This window comes from Ambystoma mexicanum, chromosome 1p (assembly GCF_040938575.1).
Source record: "Ambystoma mexicanum isolate Mex_15411 chromosome 1p, UKY_AmexF1_1, whole genome shotgun sequence".
NCBI classification, from domain to species: domain Eukaryota; kingdom Metazoa; phylum Chordata; class Amphibia; order Caudata; family Ambystomatidae; genus Ambystoma; species Ambystoma mexicanum.
The window spans coordinates 116,367,750-116,391,053 of record NC_090921.1 but is presented as its reverse complement, the minus strand read 5'-3'; the positions used below and the strand labels follow the sequence as shown (position 1 = coordinate 116,391,053).

Genomic DNA, 23,304 nt, shown 5'->3' with positions numbered 1-23,304 from the left:
GATTTTCCCTACTTAGACGACTGGTTGGTAAAGGCAGCTCACCGGCAGATGGTCCTGGCACATCTCAGGCTGGTTTGCCAGGCCTTGCAAGATTGGGGGTTTCTGGTGACCTGGCAGCAGTATGAACTGGTGCCCTCTCAGGATCCGTTGTTAAGCTGGGCTCGAATTTGCACCAGATTCGGGAGAGTTCTGCCGCTCCTTGAATGTGCTGGATGCTCGGATCGATTTCATGGGGGAGGAAATACCTGATATCCCTGATGGCCTCTCATGTCAGGGGAGTGGACAATATTCGAGCAGATTGGCCACAGCATGCAAGGATCCCCTCCTCCTTGGCACTGGTTCTATCGGATAGGGTGTTTGTGTAGGTTCGACAGCAGGTTTGGGCGCTCGTTTCTAGATCTCCTCTCTTCTGCTCCCGCACCATGGGTCAAGGGGTGTGGATGCCCTGGATATAGCAAGCATGGCCTCTGCATCTCCTTTTGCATTTCTTCCTCTTCCCCGGGTGGTTCAGCGCTTCAGGGAAAGCAAGATTCTAGTTCTAGTGGTTGCTCCTTATTGGCCTGAGCAGAGCTGGTTTGATTCCCAGGGGTTTTCGGGTCCTGTGGTGAGTGTATCCTTGAGGCTCTGAGGCGTTCTACTCTGGAGTCCTATGACCGACGCTGGGGTACCTTTCAGGCTTGGTGTGGGCGGTCCGGGACCACCCACCCTCCAATGTGGTTTGCCTGCTGTTCTCCAGTTTCTCCAGGACGGTTATGACAAAGGCCTGGTAGTCTCAAGGGGGTGCTGCGCCTCGCTCTCAATGTGCCTCCATTAATATCCTCTTCGGGGATTCTGCTGGTCATCAAAATGGGGCAGTTTTTGCTGGGGATGTTTCTTCAGGGTCTCTCTGCTTCCCGTCCCTGTACCTATTAGGCTGACCCCCTTGGTTTCTCCCTCTAGTCTTGAGATTCCCTCAGGGGCCTCTCTTTGTGCCACTGTCTGATACTGATATTAAGCACCTCACTCTGCAAACTGCGTTCCGGATTGACATAACGTCTTCCCATAGGCTGGGGGGCAGTCGGGGCTCTATTGTGTTGCCCCTCTGACCCCTTCTGGGGTTGATGTTGGATTCTGTCGTCCTGCATTATGATCCTACATTTTGCCTACCGCTGTGTCTCAGTTTCGGACATCTCTGGTTCTCCTGGCATTCTTTCAAGATCTGCAGACGCCACCGAGGTGGCTTGGCATGCCATTGATGTGCGATGGGTTGTTCTGGAATATCTGGCTCGGACTGCCCTGTTGCGCCAGTCTGATCGTTTTTTGGTTACAATTGGCCCTGCAGGTGCGGGCGGGAGGCTTCTCTGTTTTCAATTAGCCGTTGAATCAATACAGTCATTACCATACACACACATGCCAACATTCAGATGCACCTGGGAGGGAGATTTCCACAGGGAAATCGGGAGACACACATTTCCCCATAGGAACGCATTGGGGCTACAGTTATTTTAGGCGGGAGACTGAAAAATAGCAATATTTTTCACATAAAAATCGGGAGTCTCCCGCCTAAATCGGGAGGGTTGGCATGTATGCATACATGTCAACATTCCAACGAACCTGGGAGGGAGATTTCGTCGAAAGATATCAGTAGACAAACATGTTGCCGTAGGAATGCATTGGGCAAAGATGAATTTTAGGCAGAGAACGTGAAAAATAGCAATATTTTTCACTGAAAAATCAGGAGTCTCCCGCCTAAATCGGGAGGGTTGGCATGTATGCATTCCATGGCTTACCTGGCTTCTGGTTTGCTGATGCCTGGCTACGTTCAAGGGTCGCGCTACTAGGGGTATTGCTGCTTCCTGGGCAGATGCACAGGGGTGTTTCTCTACAAGAGATTTATAGGAGGCCCCCTGGGTGGGTCAGTGGTCAACTGCTCAGTTGAATGCCTCCCTCTCGGGGTTGGTTCTGTTGGGGTTGGAGTTTTGTCTCTGGTATGTGCATTAGGGTACCCTTAGAGTTGTGCTTTGTTTTACTGCCCTTCTATCTTTGTGTCTCATTGGGACCTCTCCCCGATGCTGGTTTTGTATACCTCATGAGGTAAGTACTGGGATGAGGAAGAGGCACGTGGAGGTAATGCTCTGATTACTTACCAGTAATCTTCATTACTCCCACTAGTCCTAGTCTTCCTCGACACAGTACTGGACGACCCTCCTCTCCCTCCCTGCAGGGAGAGGCCCATGCTCTGGCTTGGTTATTATGAGCTGAGGGTTGTGAGTAAAGGGGAGGAGTTATATAGAAAAGAAGAAATGAAAGAAGGTCCTGTGTCGGAGGTGGGGGCCTCGTGAGGTAAGAACTGTGATGAGGAAGAGTAGGGCTAGAAGTAATGAAGATTACTGGTAAGTAATCAGACAAACCACCATACCTCCATTACATCTGGGTTTTCCCGAGAGACTCCAGGTTTTTAGCCATTTCACTGGGTCTCCGGGGAAAACACTGGAGTCTCTGGGTTTTCGGGTCCCGTCCAATCCTCCATCCGATTGGACAGGACCAAGAAACGGCGCAGATGCAGTATTACCGCGTTTATATTGCTTAAACTTTCATTCTTTTTGGCCAGTTTGCCTTATGTCTTAGTCGCCCTAAATTGAAGGGCGGCTAAAACATAAGGAAAACTGGCCAAAAAAGAATAAAATCTGAAGCATTCAAAAAAAATGCAGAATACTGCTTTCAATCCGGTGTCATTAATGACACCGAATTGAAAGCAGCATTCCTATTTTTTTCAGCTTCCATTCTTTTTGGCCAGTTTTCCAGGGTTCAAGTTGAGGGTACACGCGGGTGGGCGGAGTCCACCCACTTTTTTCAGAGGGTGGACTCTGTCTCCCCCAGCTAAAATGAGAAACACTGAAGGTCCTCTTTGAGTTCATGAATTAGCCTACCTCAGGGATTGAACCACAGCCATCAGGTTTGCAGGCTGAACACCTCACCACTGACCACACACTATATAACCCCATGAAAACCAACAAACTGAAGGTGACATTTCCAATGCCGGTACTGCAAGTTCCAGGGAAAACCTTTGTATTGGTTCTTGGAGTTTATAAACATGCACACATGTTAACGTTTTCAAAAACAGTATTTGAAGAAAATATCCTCTCTTGGTTTTCTGTGTGTATTGCTTTTATGGAAGGCGAATGCTATTCGTCCTGTGCAATATGGGTGGTTATGCATGTCCTTGAACATTCACATTTATTGCATTCCATTGTAAATTGCAAACTGCCAACGTGTTTATAACGACGGCTCAAATGTAGGCAGGTATGACGACCACAAATACACATTCGTAAAACTCGCGTATGCAGGTGAACGGAGGCTGCAACTTGAAGGGGCCACGTCTCTCTCTTACAACACTGAACTTGGGTGCCATCTTGGAAAAGGCACGGCATTCCTAATTCCAATGTACGAGTTCGGTTGAAGCAACGCGTTGCGCTCTTGTCATTGGTCGTGGATGCTCACTGTTTTGGCACGGAGCTTTTCATATTTTGAATTACCCAATACTTATGCTTGTGGGAAATATTGAAAGCTTTTTTATTACATTCCTTTACATAATTTTAATGTTTTAAAGACTAAAAGGGGGTGGCCTTTTAGCGTTTTTCGTTGTTGCTGTTCAGCGGTCCATATTAAAGACCCCATTGCACAATTGCGCCTGTCCCCTCATCGGCTAGCCTCGCCCTCAACGTCTAAACAGGAAGTTCAAGAAGGAGTCGTCGTAGAGCTCACTTTTGTGTCTTTCTTGTATAGTGACAGCCCCTTCCATCCCTCCAATCAGCAGCCTATCCTTGCAACACGCCCTCTCACCTTACCTTCAGTGTCGCTAGATACCTTTGCTCTTCACCAAGATGGCGGATGAGGGGGTGAAACAATTACTGGTTCCCTTCCTGATGACGGAACTGTGCTACGATGAGTTCTTCTTACAGTTAAACTTCCTGCATGGTGAGCGAGTTATTTGGGGTGTGATGTTGAAGCACAATACAGGATTGGGCTACTGTTTTGAATTTGAATAGACTTTGTAACCGGCAAGGTGTAGGCTGTCAGCGGCCATGTTGGGTGAGGGCAAATGCCACCTGAAAGAGTTTGTATTCTTGACGCCATATCGTACCATCTTTAATTTGGGCAAAGTATTCCTTCACTTGCTGGTGGTATCGCGATCATGTATGTCAACATGTACTGTTCCATTGGGCGATGCTAGTCCAGGTTTGGTGTTTCCTTTCATTCTTGGAAATCTGGATTTCCCAATTAAAAACCCAGAACTATAAGTCCTAAATGAAAGACAATAAGAATTGGCAAAGCCAGTTGTGTTCTTTTTTGCTTTTGTTTATGCACGGAGCAGAGTTTCGATCAATGGAAGCGTGGGTTGGTGTTGGTGATATTTTAGATGAATACTGGATGTCATTGTTTGAATTCATGTGACTTGGTAGATGTGAGGGTGTATCTATGGGGATGGGTGAAAAAGGATGCATGTGTGTGATTTAGGGCCTGAAACTGGGATGGAAGTGATTTCACATCAATAAAGGGGAGTTTGGGCACGTTCTTATGTTAAAAAAAAAAAAACACACACACTTTACAATCTGCATTGTATGGACGCCTTCTGCCACTATTGGGGGCGTGGGCTCTCTGAGTGGCCCTCTAAGAAATAGGGGGGTTCATTAGATGGATAGTGTGAGTAGCAGGTGGAAACAATGGAGTGTATATGGATGCAGGACGCAGCTGCTGTGGTCCAGTGTGCTTTTTATGTGTGTTCGATTAATTTGGGAGCATGTTATACATAGGGAAGTGGACACGATCTAACAGACTACAGAGCTTTGGGCTGATGTGGAAGAATGCGATAGGGCTACATATGAGAGCTTCGTTGTGGTTCAGCTAGCGAATGTCAAGTCACCAACAGTACATAGAAGCATTGAACACTTTCTATGGTGCATGTGCTCAAATATATGCTAGTGTACAACTTTCATGATACACTCCACAATGTCTGCCAACATTGCCACTGTGAAGTACATAATAATATACATGCATACATCTATTCGAGATAAATTCACTATATATTACATGATCTCCCTTACTCCTAGAGTCCATGATTTAGCAACTCTTACCACTACTGCTGGGGTTATATCAGACAAACAAAAATACATTTGCGGCAGTAAAAATAAAAAATGGTGAGATTTTTTTTATTACAATTAAGAAATAGGCCAGGAAGATAGTTTGAGGACTATGTGTTTGCTTTGAAAGCAAGACAAAGCAGAGGAACACTGGGCTTGAATCTTGGTTTTAGAGACTGCTTTCCGGTATTAACCGTGTAATAAATGATTCATAATTGCAACAATTCAACAAGATGAGCCAGTCCAAGATCGACAGACTTCCCAACCGCCGTCAGATAGATTCCCAAAAGGCCCAAGGGTGATTAGACCCTCAGAACCCGGCAACCAAAAGCGAAAACCTGACCTTGACAATACATTCGGACAGTTCAAGGGTAGGGAGAAGACTTGTCTCCTATAAAACGAAATCCTCAAGTAGAAATCCCCGATCCAAACAGGCGAGGCTCCACAACCACTCAGCGTCTGAACTCTACACTTAGCAATCGCTTTGGAAGGTCACAGGCAGAAACCTTCTACTTGGAACACGCCAGGATTCGCTCACTTGACAAGACCTGGCCCCACTAGATGGGCGGAGGCGCACTTCATCTGCCTGCAAGAGGTATACCTATCCAAGAATCCAACATTGGCTGGTTTTGTATCCTTCCTCAATCCAGCAATAGCGCATCAGGAAGGTTGCGCTTCGGCCGGTCTCCTGACTTTGAACCACTGCTCTCAGCCAACTTTGGCCACTTTATTAAACTAACCGTAATTAAGCAAAATCTTAATTACCTGACACTATCTAAGCCAACCATTAGATACCTAATTTGATCAATATATATTGGAACCCGAAGCCCCAAGATGGCAAGACCATGCAAAAAACCATAAGGAATGCTATTGACACGGCTTATACCTGGGAGAATGCCTCCATATTCCTGTGTGGACACCTTAACTTGCCTGAGGAAGATCGTAAAGAAGAAGGAGGTGAGGCACACACTATTTCGGCAGCGGAATCACAAGGAGGAATAGCCTGGAACCTACTAATGAAATCTTGCAATTTACACCGTCTTAATGGCGCATTTGAAAAGGGAGAGAGATGCAATCCACCGTGCCACTGAGGCTTGCAATCGTCAGCCATTGATTTTATCTTCGCTTCTAGAAATCTGATTGGTGATATCAAATCACTGAAAGTCGAACATATGGATCAAAGGGACCATAACTTATTAAAACTTTAATGGTACTTGGAGGAACGGCGAGGGAGGAGCTGGTCAATGGCACCTTGCGACTCAGGCTAAAGAAGAATGATATAGCCAAAATGAACAGTACACTACAGGTGCAGTCTGCCCATCAGGACGCCTTATTATCCAGAAATACACCCAATTACACTACACTTCTGGTGGAACACCGGAAACCCACGCGGATCACGCCTGCAATACAAGCCCATCACAGACATAGCTTTGAAAACAAACTAGCTAAGAAAAAGGCAGCACTGAGAAAAGAAGTGAGGCACCTAAAAAGAGCAGATGTGGCAGAGGCTATTGCAAGATTGACGGAAAGCTACAAAAAAGATCCTACAAATGCGAACTGGTAAGGAGAGGCGCCTCAAGAAATGCTGGGAAGCTTGGCTCATAAGAACAACACAAGAGAAATGTGGTCGACCATTAACTCGACCCGCTTTAATCAAAACTTACCTTTTGATAAACAGAGTAGCAGAAGGGAGATGGATTGACTACCCTAGTTGATGACCCTAATCTTACTCTCCATTTCCAGGGAAACCAGCCCTGGTCATTGTCGTACAAACTTGCCGATTTAAGATCTCTAATCCAGAAATTAAAACCCTCACGAGCACCAGGCCCAGATGGCAATTCAAACAAAATGCTGAAAGAGAACCCGGAGGAATGGGCTGGGGTGCTCGACTCCATTTTAAAGAAGATCATTGCCACCCAAAAAATCCCACCGTCTTGAAAGGGCATGACAGTAATTTCTATTTTTAAAAGTAGAGACATAGAAGACCCTGGAATTTACGCCCAATCACACTTTTAAACGTTCTGGGAAAACTGTATGTGTCACTTCTCCTAAATAGACTGAAAGAATGGGCTGAAGACCAGGGCCACGGTGACATTTGGCTTTGCAAAGGGCTGGGGAAGTTCCACCCCTCTCTTCCTACTGGCACACCTACAAAAAAAGATGCTGAAAACTTCACAAAATGTATACTTGGCATTTGTTGATTTCGCCAAAGCCTTCGACAGTATAAGTAAACATATACTATGGGAAAAGCGGAGGAAATGGAATTGTCCAGAAGATCTGCTGGAGCAAATAGAAAACTAAACCCAATCACCTTCATCAGAGTTCGTCTAAACTCAGCAGGCCTCCTTAGCGATAAATTGCCAACAGAGTGGTAAAACATGGCTGTCCCCTGGCGCCATTTATTTTAAACCTCTACATCTCTGATTTTGGAGAATTCATTAAAATCTGCAGAAGTGTTCTCCCAATAATCGGTGGAATGTAAATTTCATACCTCCTCTAGGAGAACGATCTAATCTTGATGGACAGAACGCAAAACAGTATTTAAAGACAACTTGCTAGATTGGAAGCTTATACCAGGCAGAACAACCTAGTTATTAAAATTGAGCAAACGAAGATCATACAACTCCGGAAATATAACAGGAAGACACAGTCATTCAGCTGGTACATTGGCTCAAAGAAACTGGACTGTGTACCCCATATATCTGGGCATCCAGATTTTCTCAAACGTTCTGGATAACGAAAACATTCGCCCTGAACGAAAATATCAAAATTCTGTCCAATCAAGCACTCATACTAAAATGGAGATTCTGCAACTACATGTTAGTCTAGTGTAGTGCTTGGTGTGTGTAGTGTGCTAATGTAAAGGGGGGAAATGTGTTGTGTATGGCTTGCCTGGTTAAGCAGGAATGTTGTGATGTCATGTTGAGTGTTGATGTCTGAATCTTGAAATGTGTGAATGAAGGTTCTAGCCTGGGTCAGTTGGTTAGCCCTCTGCCTGGGTGATGGGCCGCCAGTGTTTCTGTCCTATCTAACTGAGTTACTGCTTGTCAAGTACTTTAAGAAGTCGTAATAAACATAATAAGCATACTTAAGAAGTCTGGAAGCAACATCATTTCAGTTATATCCAATCATTGCATTCTACAGAGCCAGGGTCCCCATCTCAACTTATGGTACTGAGGCAATGTTTTCCATACAGGAGGAAATAAGGAATTTGCTTGAAGGAAAGTTCTGGAAGCGAATACTAGGCACCCTTAGATCCACTCCTATCTATATAATACGCAGAGAACTGGGTTTGATATCATTAAAGGCAGCAGTTGAATGGAAAATATGATCTTCAACTATGAAGCCATTAGATCTGAAATCTCTTCCGGCAAAATCATAGCGGAAGTCGCTTGGGAACAAGCCTGTAAAACTCTCTTGAATGACTTGGACGTATCAGTCGAAGATCTTCAAAATCCGGGTAGAGCTAAAAATAAAAACGATGGGAAAGAGACTGTATTACCACCAGAGAAACAGCGAACAAGTGCAACATTTTCCACCAACTAGAAACAGAAATTAGTCCCTATGGTTGCGCTCATCCTGAAATTCCCGGATGCATCCTACAGAGCGAATCGAATGAGACTGAGGTTCAATTTCTTCCCCACAATGGAGGTTCTGGCGTCAAGATCTAAGGGGAGTAACCTTCAGCCCACATGTAGATTGTGTTGCCTAACCAGCTTAGTGGAGTCCTTGCTCCACCTATTTACCAGCTGTCCAGGACTTGCAGAAAGAAGAACAGTCCTTGCTCCACCTATTTACCAGCTGTCCAGGACTTGCAGAAAGAAGAACAAAGTATTTTGCTAAACTGGTGGAAGAAACAAGATCACTTACGGCAGATGAGTCGATGATTCTGAGAGGAGAACGAGTCAGACCAACAATAGCAGCGATAAACGTTTTAAATAAGTGTCTGAACACAGTGGTAGTAGAGCGATAAACGCATGTTGAAAATCCGACGCAAATTGCCAATCCACACAAGCACAACCAGATACCATTCTAGCGTTGATTGTTGCATGACTGCTCAATGTTTCACCCTCCCTGTTCTGGTGATTAACTTCGTATGGGACAAAATAGTAGACATAACCTTGCTAAAAGTTTTATTTTAAAGCAAAGATGCAATAAAAAAAGAGTAATTAATTAGACACTACACGAATGGCGCTCAATTATTCACATATTGAAAGCAGCGTAAAAAAATGTAGGCAACAAAGCTCGGCGACAATATTGACAAATGTCAATACTCAATCTTGATTTTCAAATCCACATTGTCCCAGCACTAAGAATGTATGTGCTGATGTATAATGATACCACCATTGATTATAAAAGTAGTTGACTAACCGCGCTATTTAAAGCCTTGTCTTCTGCACATTCAAAACTATTTAATGTCTGTTATTTAGATTCTGGCATATTACTTGTCACATACGTTGTGGCAGAAGACTGCAGCCATATATCTAAAGCCAAAAAGAGTCTGTTTGTTTAGCTTGAGCTAATCACCTATTGGGAGCTACTTTTGGCTACCCGGGCCAACAGATGCCGAGAGTCTGTCTCTTTGTGATAATCTATAAATAAACTTTAGGACACATCTAATTGACATTTATAGCAAAAAGAGTCATAAAGAATTAACAAATTAACTATGCATCTTATTTAAAAGTTATATTTGCGGAACTCTATGTATTAGCTCCTTGTTCTCCAATAGTAGCTCGTGGTCACTGCTTAATGCTGGATACCCAGGAGCTGCCTTTAGCTCCTGCTCATTGAATCTCAGTTTCTATTCTAGCAGCTGACAAACTTTCAGCATATCTGGTTGCAATTGGACCTTTTTGTGCCAGTGTAGAACGCATGTGGAGTATGGGAGAAAACTGCATGTATACAGGGTTCAAAATTAGGATGCCAAGGAATGGCCACTCCCCAACACCTATATTCACACACCATGTACTCCCCACTGTATCTGATATTTGGTAGTATGCTCCCAACTGTCCCCCTTGGTTGCTTGTAGATCCCTTGTGGTCAATTGCCCCCCACGTCATCTCCCCGTTAGCTCCCCGCTCCCTTTTCCCTGCTTTCCTCACCATGTTCTTCCTCCTATGATTGTAAAGTGCTCTGTTGCTTCCCGAAGCTAGATCCGCGCTCAATAAATACCGTAATAATACTAAAGGATTTGATGAGCAGGAGTTAAAACCAGCTTCTGCATGTTGGTCATCACCCAGTAGGCAGGAGCTACATCTGTGGAACCAGGAGAGAGTACACAGTGCACCGCAAATCTAACTTCCATGTGAAATGCACACTTAAACTTTTTGTCCATTATTTATGATCCATTATGTTTAAATGTTTACTAGCTGCATTATAATTCTTCTTTATTAACATTCTCAAATACGCCAAAGTTAATGTCAAAGTAGCTCCTGGTAACTGTTGGCTCCAAGCTAGCCAGGCTCTCCTAGGCTGTGTGTATATATGCTCAGAACTGGAGGTGAACTGTCATGATGCCTACCCCCGGGGACCCAGACCAAGTCCAGCAACCCCGGTAGCAGGCATCAAGTTATCCCAAGCAAGCCCAACAACCCCTGCTAGGAGCTATTTGGGTGCAGTCCTGGTGCCTAAGGCGCCAGGCTCGTATGGAGAGTCAGTCCTGGCGCCATAGACGCCAGGCTCATAGATTAAAACTTACCTGATGCAGACCATGCTGCAAACTTACCTGATGCAGACCATGCTGCAAGAACTCCAAGCCAAAAGAGGCTTGGAAGGGACTACTTTACCTAGGGACTATTTTATTTACTCGGGTGGGGCTGGGGAGGAATACTTACCTGGGACTACTTTGGAGACTTTTTAAACCACGTCCGAAGAGCAGCACACGCTTCGCGTTATTCTGCATCCAGCAGCGTAACCCTCACCGTGCCTGCAAGTCTGCATCCAGCCTTCTGCCACGCCCGCCTCTAGTTTGGAGCTCCTAGAAAAAGGGAGAAAGAAGGAGAAAAGGTTAGAACAAGAGCAATACCTTTGATCCTTACCTGAATAACCGATCCGTTGCGCCTTCGAGCTGGAAGAAAGAAGTTATTTTATGCGCGTCGCCTCGCCTCCTGCAGCGCCGCGCTGAACTCACCGGCCTTCGCAGCATCTTCACATTCCACTGCATCCTCCTGCATGTTCCCGCCGCACTCTGGCACCTAAGGAGAAGACAAGAACAGCAAGGTGAGTCAAGGGAATACACAGAGGAATATTAGTTACCCCCCATAGACTTAGCTGATTTTACCACCGGGGGTACTATTCCTCTTCACGGGTCGGCGCAGCTTCCACTGCATCTTCGCCAAACCCCGGCCCCTAAGGGGAAACAAAAGGACAGCAAGGTGAAACAAAGGGACTAACAAGGGGAACCCTCCTCACCACAATAGACTTACCTGATTTTACCACCGGAGGTATTATTCCCTGAGACTTCATGCTTTCTCTCAGTGCCTGAATAAGGGAGAAAGAAACAGGTACATTTTGACATTATTTTATCGAACTGTGTTGGATAATACAAATCCTTACCAGAATATTACCGGTTGCCACAAGGAACTCTTCACTAGGGTCAAGCTGCAACCTGCAAGAATTCGGAAGAGTGAAAGTCAGGCATTTGAACTCTTATGAAATACATACTTACGGCGTCTTGCCGGGAATCTCACAGTCAATATTGTTCTGGAACTCGCCTATTCCTTCGAGCCAGTGAAGCAACTGGTTATCTACGTGCCCATGCGCTCAATGCAGGATGGAGAGCTCATCTTTTCAAACCATCAGGTGAGACTATAAGAGGGGACATCAAAGGTGATCAGTGGGGAGAAAAGCGGGGGTTGGAGGATTTACGCTCAACTCCACGGGTGGTTAATTCCCTTTCTCCATTTGCAAAAGAATATTCCTACGGGCCAAGCAAACGAAGTTAGGTGGGCCGGTCCAGTCTGTCATCTCGGCCCTATGCGTCACATTGGTGGAGACCGCAGCTGTCCAGTTCAGATCGACGCCTCTGTGGGAGCCAGGTGAGCGTAACATGAACTTCCAGCGATGGCTACCAGGGGCGCTGTGGAGTGTATGACTTGGATCCAATGGATTTTCCTATTTTCACATTTCAGGTGAAAGGTTTTTTTTTAAACCCACCATAACTTTCTTTGTGTTGCTAAAACAAGGACAAATGCTTCAACCACAAGGCCGTCGGCACTATACAGCACTGATGATCCCTAATGAGGGTGAAACCAGTTGGCCTGACAGCCTTGCAAAATGTTTGTCTTGGGTTGATTAAGCCACGTATAAGGTAGCACTGCCCTCTTAGACAAAGACAATTTCCTGGAGAAAAAGGGTTGCATTTGGGCTATGCATACACACAATGCCTTGCTGTTGTGGCTCAGAACTGGAGGTGAACTTCCAGCGATTGCTACTAGGGTGGCTGTGGAGTTCGACTTGGCTCCAATGGCACTGGATCGCCATCATAATTTGGCTAAGTCTAGTTAAATTTTACATATAAATATTGTTTGTACATTTTTCAGCCCAGCCATAAAAAATGGGCAATTGTACCTCTGATTTAAAAAAAGAGAAATGTCTTCTTTTCAGCAGTATAAGTTTACCCTTTGAGCCTTGATACATTTCCAATCCAGAGAATCTTGCCGCACCCATCCGCCCACATTGTTGATCAATCTCAGACTGGGAATATAAATAGCCAGGTACAAGCGGCTTTAAATTCGACTCTTCCCTTTTTGAAGCTGCTCTGCGGCAGTCTTATCTTTGGGAGCAGTGAATCCATTGTGGCTTTAAATGGCCATGCTTTTGGAATTCGTGCAGCTCTAGATTGGAAAGGAAGACAGGAGGCTCATCAAGGCATCTCCAAGAGCTGATTGCTTGGCCAAATAAGCAGTCAATGGCACTTTGTCCAGTAGCATCACTTCGTTTTACATAGTCTAAAACACAAAGGAGCAAAGACAAGGCCTTGAGTTACTTAATTGTTTGCATTATAAAGAAAAATCTGTATCCTACACTTGGAACCATTGCTTTTTAACTCCATTGTAACTGAAGAAGAACTATACCATGCCCACAGAAGGTTTCACATTGATGCATTTAATAATTCAAGAATAGGACTTAGTTCAGATATAATGGGGTTACTGCATGCGCAGACTCTTGAGCTCCTTCCATGACAGCAGTGTCTCTACAACTGGATAGAACATTCTGTCCTCCCTGTATAATATGGTATCATTTAATTTACAGTAAAGTACCCCATTATGTACTTCATTATCTGAGTGCTTTTACCAGCTAAGCGAACTGGTGTGGTGCTTGTACAATTTACACATGGAGTTTGTCAGACTCCAAAAACAGTGAGAAAAGCACAATCCAAATCAGGTAAATACACGAGAGAGTGAGAAAAAGGTCTCACTTACTTCAGGGTTGAAATTAAAAAGTCCTAAGTCCAGCAAAAGAGGGGTCTTTAAGGTTGAAGGGCATTAGCACAGAAATTCGAATTCTCCCTAATAGTGTGGTACTTGCAAAATGTACATATGTGGTATCAGGGCAGGGATAAAAAATTAAGATTGGATAATCAGGAGCTAAAAGCAGCTCCTGAGTATCCAGTGTTAAGCAGTGAACAGGAGGTAACACCGCGGGACAAGCATCTAGTGCATAGCATTATGTAAATCTAACTTCCACAGAAGATGCACAAATACTGTTTCATCCATTGTTTATCACCCCTTCTGCTTTAAATGTATCCTAATGGTAGAGTGTGTTTGTTCTGCATCATTTGGCTTGGGGAGCCAGAAGTGGCCCCAGGTTGTTGGTGTCAAGGTAACCATGCTTGTATAGGCTGCAAGCGGGAGCTAAATAACTCCAGGCTCCCCCCAATTTCGAACACTGCAGAATATGCTGCGCATGCACAATTTGTGCTTATTGCTCGTGAAACATAAAATACACTAACATACCTCTCAACCTTTTGTGTCGCAAGGACCGGTGAAATTGGATGATTTTGCTTTTTGCGAATGGGAGCCCGTTGAAGTCCATGGACAGAAATGGAGCTTGCCGTTTGAGTGTGAACCGACGCCACATCGGATGACACCTGCCGAAAGCACGTGAGTGGAGAGATATGCACCAAGGAATAGTTATCCAGTTGAACTTACTAATCTCTTGCACTTGCTGTGGACTGCACATGAGATCCGATCCTGAGTAATTACTTTTAGCAAAGTTGTACTCGATCTAAATCTGGTTCATTGTCTCAGTCTGTTAATCACAGGATTTGGATGCAACTCTGAGGTCATAGTTTCAAACCTCCCCGGCATCATCTTTCCCTTCCACAAAAGGAGTGCTGCTGTGCAATACTCAGCCCTACACCCACTTTCACTCCCTAAAATAGGCAAATACTCCCCAAAAATAAAAATGGGGAGTAAAAATACTCTCAACCAAAAATAGAAAACATACACATAAAGCACCAACCCATCTGCTTTTACCAACACAGTTCAGTGGATATGTTTGGGCCAGTAGGGCACTTAGTGCCACTGGAAGAAACTACTATGTCATTGCATGATCTTGAGAGGTAAACATTCATATTTTAATGTGCATGAATAACTAGGTACAAAGAAATATTTATTACAAAAACATCAGTTAAAACAGTTGTACTTGTGTATAAAGTACTCTCATTTGGAATGGGACATACTTTTCTACTCCCTAAAAAATCATTTTACTCCCAATCAAAAAAAGTAGGGAGTAAAATACTCTGACTCCAAAATCTTATCTGGAGTACTGCCAATACTAATAGCTTCTGCACAAAACCACAACATTGTGTGAGCAAGTGCTACATGAAGCGCATAGTATTGCAAAAGAAAGGGTTTTCTTCAATGCAGGTCAACATTAAAGCGCACAGAACAAAAATGCAGTCAAGAGAAAGCACTGTGGGTCTAATTTACTGTCCTATTTTCTTATGTGTGTGTGCAAAATGCACACAAACGGAAAACATGTGATACTACCTCTGTTTTGTGCAATGCTCCTAAAGGTACTGGTTGGTGTTTCACATGCATAAATTGCACTGCACCTGCCCTGTACTTCATTTGCAATTTGTGTCTCGAGGGCATGATTATGGGCAGTGGCCAGCTCACGCCTGACTGCATCCCCAATTCACTGAAATCAAGAAAGGACTGCTTATGTGCTTGGGCAATGGTAACCATTGTGGATTAGTACTTTGTTGGTATGTTATTTAATAACACACATAGAGGCGGCCATAAGCAATAATAACACAAGGACAATGTTATGTAGCATTAACGTGGGCAACACATTAATTAGCAAGCAGCAGGGAAATAAAATATGATGTTCAAGCCTGCGATGGCTACCAGGGGCGCTGTGGAGTGTATGACTTGGATCCAATGGATTTTCCTATTTTCACATTTCAGGTGAAAGGTTTTTTTTTTAAAAACCTTTTTAAACCCACCATAACTTTCTTGGTGTTGCTAAAACAAGGCCAAATGCTTCAACCACAAGGCCGTCGGCACTATACAGCACTGATGATCCCTAATGAGGGTGAAACCAGTTGGCCTGACAGCCTTGCAAAATGTTTGTCTTGGGTTGATTAAGCCACGTATAAGGTGTGACTGAGGAACTTGTTTTACATGGTTGGGGAAGGACAGCAGCAGTTGCAATGAATATCAGATGGTCAGTTTCGGGCAGGCATTTGTTATGGCATAGGTGCACTGTGAAGGGGCGATGCAATCTCTTTAAGTATATAGTAGTCTGTTATTGAATCACAGGTAGTTTCCGGCCACCTGGTAGGGCTGAATTTTAGGGCCGGACAATTAAACCTGATGTGGGTTGCTTGCGGGGAAAGGGGCACCGATAGATCATGGATTTTCAATAGGGTTGCCATGGTGTGGGTTTGGCCATGTGGGCTAGAATGGTAAGCCGCAAGAGTAAAATGTGGACACCAACATGTTTGGGACATAAAACCAGCAACAATGGATAAAAAGGAAATGTATTTGTTCCCCTCCTCTTCACATCAATGGTATTTTCTTGGAATAGCTGTGTACGCGTCACAAGTAGTGGTAACGGTTTCTAACCAGATGGAGCCTGTTATAATTGAAATTGTTGGTAAGTTGTGTAAACTGTCTAACTAGGAGACGAGGCTATGACCAAATATGCAAAGGCCCCAGGGACGGGTGTAGTGTAAATATGAAACATCCAATTTAAAGAGGATGGTGCTTAGATGAATGTCTCCAATAAGAAGTGTGGGAACTAAAGGGAATATGGTTATATTGTATAGGTTTAACCAATCATGTGTGGGGATTGACTCTGTAACAAAACCTTTGGGATGGTTTTAACTGTTGCAATTTGTATTAAAATGCGTGTTCGTTGTGTGGTTTGGGGAGACAGGTTTGTTTGACTCTTTGATGTCATCTAACCCCTCCCGGCCGTTTGTACAATAAACTTGCTTTACACACAAAGCGTGTATGTACTCTTTAAGGGTGGACCTGCTTTTGGTTACTGTGTTCAAAAGGCCAATTCCTACACTCTTAAGATATTGCCAGCTGTTGTAAATGAGATTTCAGGAGGATGCTCACATCTTGCTTGACTGATCAGCTGGCATATCACTAAACAAGTATATGAAATAAGATGGTAGTGAGCAAGCTCTCTTGCCAGACCAAAAACAGAACTTTAGTAGCATCCCCACATGTATGCACTGTATCCTATTACTGAGGTGCTGGCAACGCCACTGTTCATGCTGAGGAACTCTGAGAGAGATGATAGTGCATGTCATCAAGGGGGTGAATGACCGACCACAGCCAGAGCCCCCAAAAACGATATATGAAGTCTGTTTTTCCTGTCCCCTCAACACATTTTCTTTTAAAATAATGGGTTTATATTTTACTGCCCAATTTTAAATTAAAATCTGGTGCCTAGTGTTAACATAGGAAAAAATCCAACAGATGCCAGGTCAACGGCACTACAGAGTAGTATTTTACAACATTTACATGAAGCAGCCACAATGTATGCTAGCACTTCCACTATATAACATATATGCCTAGATTCCCACTATAAATCGCTTTGATGATGCACCCACAATATATACCAGCATAGCCAATGTACATTACTGATATCACACTGACAATATATGCCAGTATTTCCACCGTATAATACTTTAAAAAGCTGTGCCCACGATATAAGCCATAATTCCTGCTATGAATCGTTTGATGAGCTCACAATATATACCAGCATATCCAATGTACATCACTATATATGTCAGGATATTCACTGTAATGGACATGGTGTTTGTTTATGTGTTTATTTTTTTTCCAACACCATATACAACCAGCATATAGTAAACCCCAAAGTCTCCAACCCTCCCCTCTCCCCCGCATGAGACTGATCCATAGTCCTGTCCAACTACCACACCACTTCACTGAAAAATGCGAACGTAAGAATTCAAGGCGATGGCAGACCACACTACCCTTGACTCCCACCCCGGTCCCAAATGGCTGCGTCAGTCTAGGTCCATAGTAACAATCCTCATCCAATTGTATCCTCCACCAATAATTCCCAGCAGGTCATCATGCGTAAGTTGATTCCATAGTAAAGCGACAAGGAAAGAGAAGGGAGTGGCCCCATCTCACAAGGAAGATCTCTTATCGGTGGTGTATCATCCAGGGCGGTTGTCAGTTATTTCGGAAGTGATTCCCAAGTAGCGAGTACATTTTCCATATCTTCTCTATATGATTGGTGTTGTAGCACCCAATTCTCGGCTGCCACCCATGTTTTCACATCATTGAGCCATTGCACCATCAACGGTCTCTTGCGACCTTCCCATGATACGGCAATCCTCCTACAAGCCAACAGCACCAAAACCCGGCAGACTTTCTCATGTGCTTCTTTCTTTTACTCCCATGGACTAAACCTAACAGGCTTATGTTTGAGGTGCAATCAAAATTACCTCCCACCAGCTCATTCACCCTCCCCATCATATCTTGCCAGAAGCCCTCTATGACTGGGCACTTTCAGACCATATGCCCGAAGTCCGCATCATCTCTGCCACATTTAGGGCACGTGCGTGAGACATCCCGTGGAAATGAGTGGCGTCTTTTGGGCATCATATTGACCCTTTGTATAAAGTTATATCTAATCAATTTGAACCTTGCATTAAAGGAATAGTTCACTCAAAAATGTTATTGTCCCAAAAGATGGGCAATAATCAAAAACATACATTACACAAATTTTTTAAGAAAGTTCCTATGTAAAGTTTTGAGCAAACGAGGCTCAAAGCGTTTACATGGGTGCATCCATTTTGTCATTTCAGGCAGCCTCCTCAGCTTATGTTAAGCTCTGCCCTGGCAGCACTAAACAAGCAGCAAAAGCCCACTACTGGGAAATTTTGCTTACTGCAGCCAGAGCAGAGCCGTACATGGAGGAGGCTGCCTTCACTTTCATTTTACGTTTTCGGTTCTCCCCAAGCCCAGGGAAGCACAGAAAACATAAAATGAAAGGCAAAAAGTACAGGTGCAGCAATTATAAATACAACGTTGTTGTATTTGTGATTGCCGTGGTTGGAAAACCACAGAAATCATAAATACAACAATGTTTGATTTCTGACTGCGGTGACTTTCGCTTTGAGTCTCCTGGTCTCCCCTGTGTCGGGGGAGCCCAGGAGACTGAAAGTGAAAGCCGCTGCAGTCAGAAATACAACTTTGTTGTATTTCTGAAAATGCTGCTGTTTTCTTTCTACGTTTAATCGTAGAAAGAAAATCGCAGCATTTATAAATACAACAACGTTGTATTTATGTTTGCTGTGGCTTCAGCTATGAGTCTCCTGGGCTCCCCCAAAGACTCAAGCTGAAGCCACAGCAAACATAAATACAATGTTATAAATGCTTCGGTTTTCTTTCTTAGTTGGAAAGAAAACCGCAGCATTTATTTTGCAGTGCTTTGATAAAAAAGAATGACATTTAAAGCACGTACCAGCAGCAGCTTGTGTTAATCTCTGCTCTCCAGCAATAATGAAGCAAATGCCACCTGCTGGTAGCTTTTGTTTATTACAGCTGGCTGCCTTTTGATTCATTAGTGCCGCAAGGGCAGAGATTAACACAGGCACAGGAGGCTCATCCATTTCACAAATTGGTTGCCCCCTAGTGCTTGAAATGTGTGCCTTTTTGAGCCTCATTTGCTCAAAAGTTTACATAGGAACTTTCTTAATAAATATTTTTAATATATACTTTTGATCATGGCCCATCTTTTGAGCCAATAAAATATTTGAGTGAACTATTCCTTTACGCAAAACTGTCTTAACCTGTGAGAAAATCTTCAGTCAGCGGTGCTCCTAGATCTCTTTTCCATTTTTCTTTTGCTGAAAGTTGCAAAGCTGTTATGCTATCCTGCAGATACTGATCCACCATAGAAATCCCATGTCTCACGTCACTCGTATTTATTAGCGAATGCAATGGTGCAGTGGTTGGCGGCTCGTCTGGCATTGACGTCCAATAAGCAGCTAATTGTTAGGCTAGACTGGTGTAATTTAGAAAATGCCCCAGTGCCATTCCATACATCCCCCCTCCAGTCCGCAAGGGGTAGAAGGCACCCTATTCGCTGAAATACCCCAGTAGCACATGTCCTGATAACACATCTCACATCCTCCACATCTGCCGGGTTCCTAATGGCTCTTGAGGGAATATTTGGGCTATACAACTCCGACAAGTGAAGCTTAACACATGTTTTTGCACAACTTTGGTATCGCCTAGAAAATACACGAAGACCCTGTCATTCCCACTTGTCCCCAAAGTAATTGCATCCTGCTGCTGTACGGAGGAATTTCCGCCAGCAGCGTACCATCAATCATGTTCTGAATTTGGTGCTGTCTTGCCACAAAATGTAATTGCACCCCAGGAAATATAATTTCAAATCAGGGAGAGTAAGACCCCCTCGTTTATATGTCCCATGTCGCATATCCCCCCCACCCATTAGAACTTTGTGTCTATTCAACAACATGAAGAAAGATGCACTAATCATGTACGTATAGTCAAAAACTTGTATTAAATCCTTCCAAGGATTACCATTTTGAAGATCCCCAGTCTTCACGTCGGGGACAGAGGCCACATCGTCCAGAAGTCTATTGAATCCTCTATGCTTTTAAGCGCCCTCCCTGTGTTGTACTGAAATGTCCCGCCCATGGTGTGATGTATTTGTGTCCTCAGATACCGAAATGACTCAATTTCCCGGTGAATTCACATATCCGGCAGCTCTTACTTCGATTTTGCCTTAAGTTTTGCTATGGGTAAGAGAACCGATTTTTGTGTGCGTTGACCCGATATCCTGACATTTTGCCAAACCTCCTAAGGTCATCCAACATATACATGCTATGTACCAGTTGATCCCGCACATATAGTAGTATGTCGTCAGTGTAGAGGGATATGACATGACTGCTTCCCTCCACCCGTATACCCACCTCTGCGACTTTACTCTGGAAAATGGCGACAAGGGGTTCCAACACCATCGCAAATAACACCAGGGACAAAAGGTACCTCTTTCTTGTACCCCTCCCTAGTGTCCAGCTGGTGAGACCAACCTACCGGCGAGTAAGTATAAAAAGTAAAGGACCCCTGCGGGTCAGAACTGACGTCGCGTTGCAGGGACGGAACTGACACTGCAGTGTCTGGAAAGCAGACGCTGAAAGGTAGATGGTGGGAGGGTGGGGATGTATTGTGGGAGGGTGGGAAGGGGCATGGATTGGTATGATAATTGGGCTTGCGGCTAAACTGACTACGGTCAATTCCGCCGCGAACAATGATGCCACGGTCAAATCATACCAATCCTTTTTTTTGATGTCACAGTTCAGATTTTCACCTCATTGGTATTTAGGCGCTGCAGCCAGGGCAGGGATTTCCCATTCTTGCTTTCAAGTAAAGACATCTCATTGTCTTGTAGAGATTCTGCCTCTAGCCTTCCCCGTTAGGAGAAGAAACACAAATATGAAATCATCTTTTCTTCGTCTCTTGCACCCCCCCCCCCCCACACTGTCAAAAAATATTTTATGCTCCTGTTGGATCCAAAAGATTCTTCATCCCCAAAAAAGGACAGCTGTAGAAATGTCATAGCATCCAGGTAAAACAAATGGATCCATTCCGGCCTTATTGTAGAGTGAAAAGGAGACACCAGCCGGTGACGCCGTCCAAATGAGGATAGGTTGCAAGCTATAGTGTGTGATGGATACTGTGAAAAATCTGATGTTAGTCTCCCACCCACTCCCTTGGGATCTGCCATTGAGGTGGCCTGGGAAGGGCCATCGCTTTTGGATCCGAGTGCTAGGGGTGGACAGAAAAGGGAGGATCACCTGAGTGGAGGGTCACAAGGGATTGGAAGGAGGATACCCAAAGGCGAGACATGGTATTGCCCACAGTCACAAAAATACCCCAACCGACTCACCCTCCGCCTTTATGGGGTATTTCCAATCTCCCCCCATCTCCCCATTTTCAGCAAATACTAAGACGAGAAGGAGGCTACTACGATCAGTAAAGATTACCCATAAGAATAACATTGGGGAAAATAAGAGCAACCTACCCTAGAAAGAATTCGAGTTGTCCCACTAATAGTCAGGCATTTAATAGTGAATATTCATACCTCACTCCATTTGACTGGTTTTTTCACTATAAAAGGTGTGGTCTTGCACAGATGGGATGAGCGAGCTGGGGAGGCATACTGGACCAGAGAAGCAACGAAGCTGGAAGCCGCAGGAAGAAGGACCCGGAGGAGAATGGCGTTCTGCGATGCAGTCCCGTTGTTTGAAAAGGGCTGCAGTGTGACTGGGGATCCGTGTCTCCCGAAAGCCGGAGCGAGAAAACTGAGACCCTGCTGGCAGAGTCTGTACAATTGCTCGGTCCCTTGGGCTGTTTTCTAGGCCCAAGAGTGTCTGAGGGGCAGATGGTGAGACCCTGACTTCCACCCAAAGCATCCCGTAGAGCCCATTCGCCAGCGCTACGTTACCCGGTGAGTTTCGCATGAATGAGAGAGAAACTTGGGGGCGTGCGAGTGGCTGGAGCGGCAAAGGTAGGATTTGTTAAGCGGCACAAAGCTGAAAGCATGAAGGAAAGTTTTAAGAAACAGAAAGTAAAGAAGAAGGAGCGCGCTAGTGGAAGAAAAACGTACATTAGTGGTGTAGAAGTAAAAGTAAAGTCCAGAGTAAAAGAAAAGGGTGCGAGAGACCCAGAAAGAAGGAAACAAGTGCAGGTGTGCACGACGGAAGGAGGGCAGCGTGCAAGAGGCACAACAGAGGGAATGGAAAAGATAGTGCAAGTGTGCACAACAAAGGGAAAGGAATACATGAAAGTGGTGCAGGAAGCACTTGAAGATAAAAAGTACAAAGGAAAGCAAGAGTAATAACTAAAAGAGGCGATCAGAGTTGTCGCACTTACGACATGCAAATAGCCTGGCGTTTTCGAAATCCTCTGATTCTATCCCATGCGAGGATTGTATGTAGGAAAAGCTGTATATAAGGAAAAACCACATCCTGACCAGCTGCACCTGTGTTTGGAACTAGAAGGGCCTAAGCTTGGGGAAGGGCACCCTGAGGAACCTAAAAGGAACTGGGATATATTTTGTTTTGTGTTGAAAGCTGGAAGAGAGCTGAGCTTGGGGAAGAGATCCCTGAAAGGCCTACCGAAGAAATCCAAGTGCACCCTGATAAAACTGACTTTGTGTTTGAAAGCTCAAAGAGGCTTGAGCTTGGTAAAGGGAACCCTAAGACACTCAACCAAGTTGGAGACTTATTGATTTTCTGTATAGTGTTGAAAGGATTGAAGCGTGCAGAAGGGAACCATGAGAAGCTTCAAAAGGAACTGTTACATTGCTTTTGTGGTGTTTGAAACTAAAATAAGTTGAAGCTTGGGGAAGGGACCCCAATGAACTCAAATACACCAAAGGTATTTGAAATCACTGCAACGGCCCTGTGGAGAAGGTTGTATGAACAGCCCTTTTGATTGAGTTCATTTTTGTGACTTTGACTAAACTGCACCTGGTGAGAAGACCACCTGAAACCAACATTAATTTCCCACTTTTTGTTGAACCCCTATTTTTCCTATTTTTAAACTACCTATCACGTGAGGGCAAGCATAGGTTTGGACACAGACAGACTTTTATTTTGGACTCTTAGACAGTGACAGCCATTAGAAACATCAGTTAAGGGAATTTC

The 23,304-nt window shown here is 44.4% G+C and overlaps 1 protein-coding gene across 2 annotated transcripts in view; it reads left to right on the top strand.

Moving 5' to 3' along the window:
* Window positions 1-3,796: 3,796 nt before the first annotated feature.
* The window catches only part of MPDU1 (mannose-P-dolichol utilization defect 1), a 79,154-nt gene continuing 59,646 nt past the window's right edge, over window positions 3,797-23,304 (top strand). Inside the window, exons 1-2 of one of the 2 annotated variants that reach the window (XM_069644593.1) lie at window positions 3,840-3,957; window positions 14,101-14,224. Coding sequence is in view for 1 of the 2 variants with exons in the window: in XM_069644586.1 (XP_069500687.1) it covers window positions 3,864-3,957 (94 nt within the window). In the remaining variant the exon portion in view is untranslated. Of the gene's footprint in view, window positions 3,958-14,100; window positions 14,225-23,304 lie in introns of both variants that reach the window. The other variant, XM_069644586.1, reaches the window with a different exon arrangement.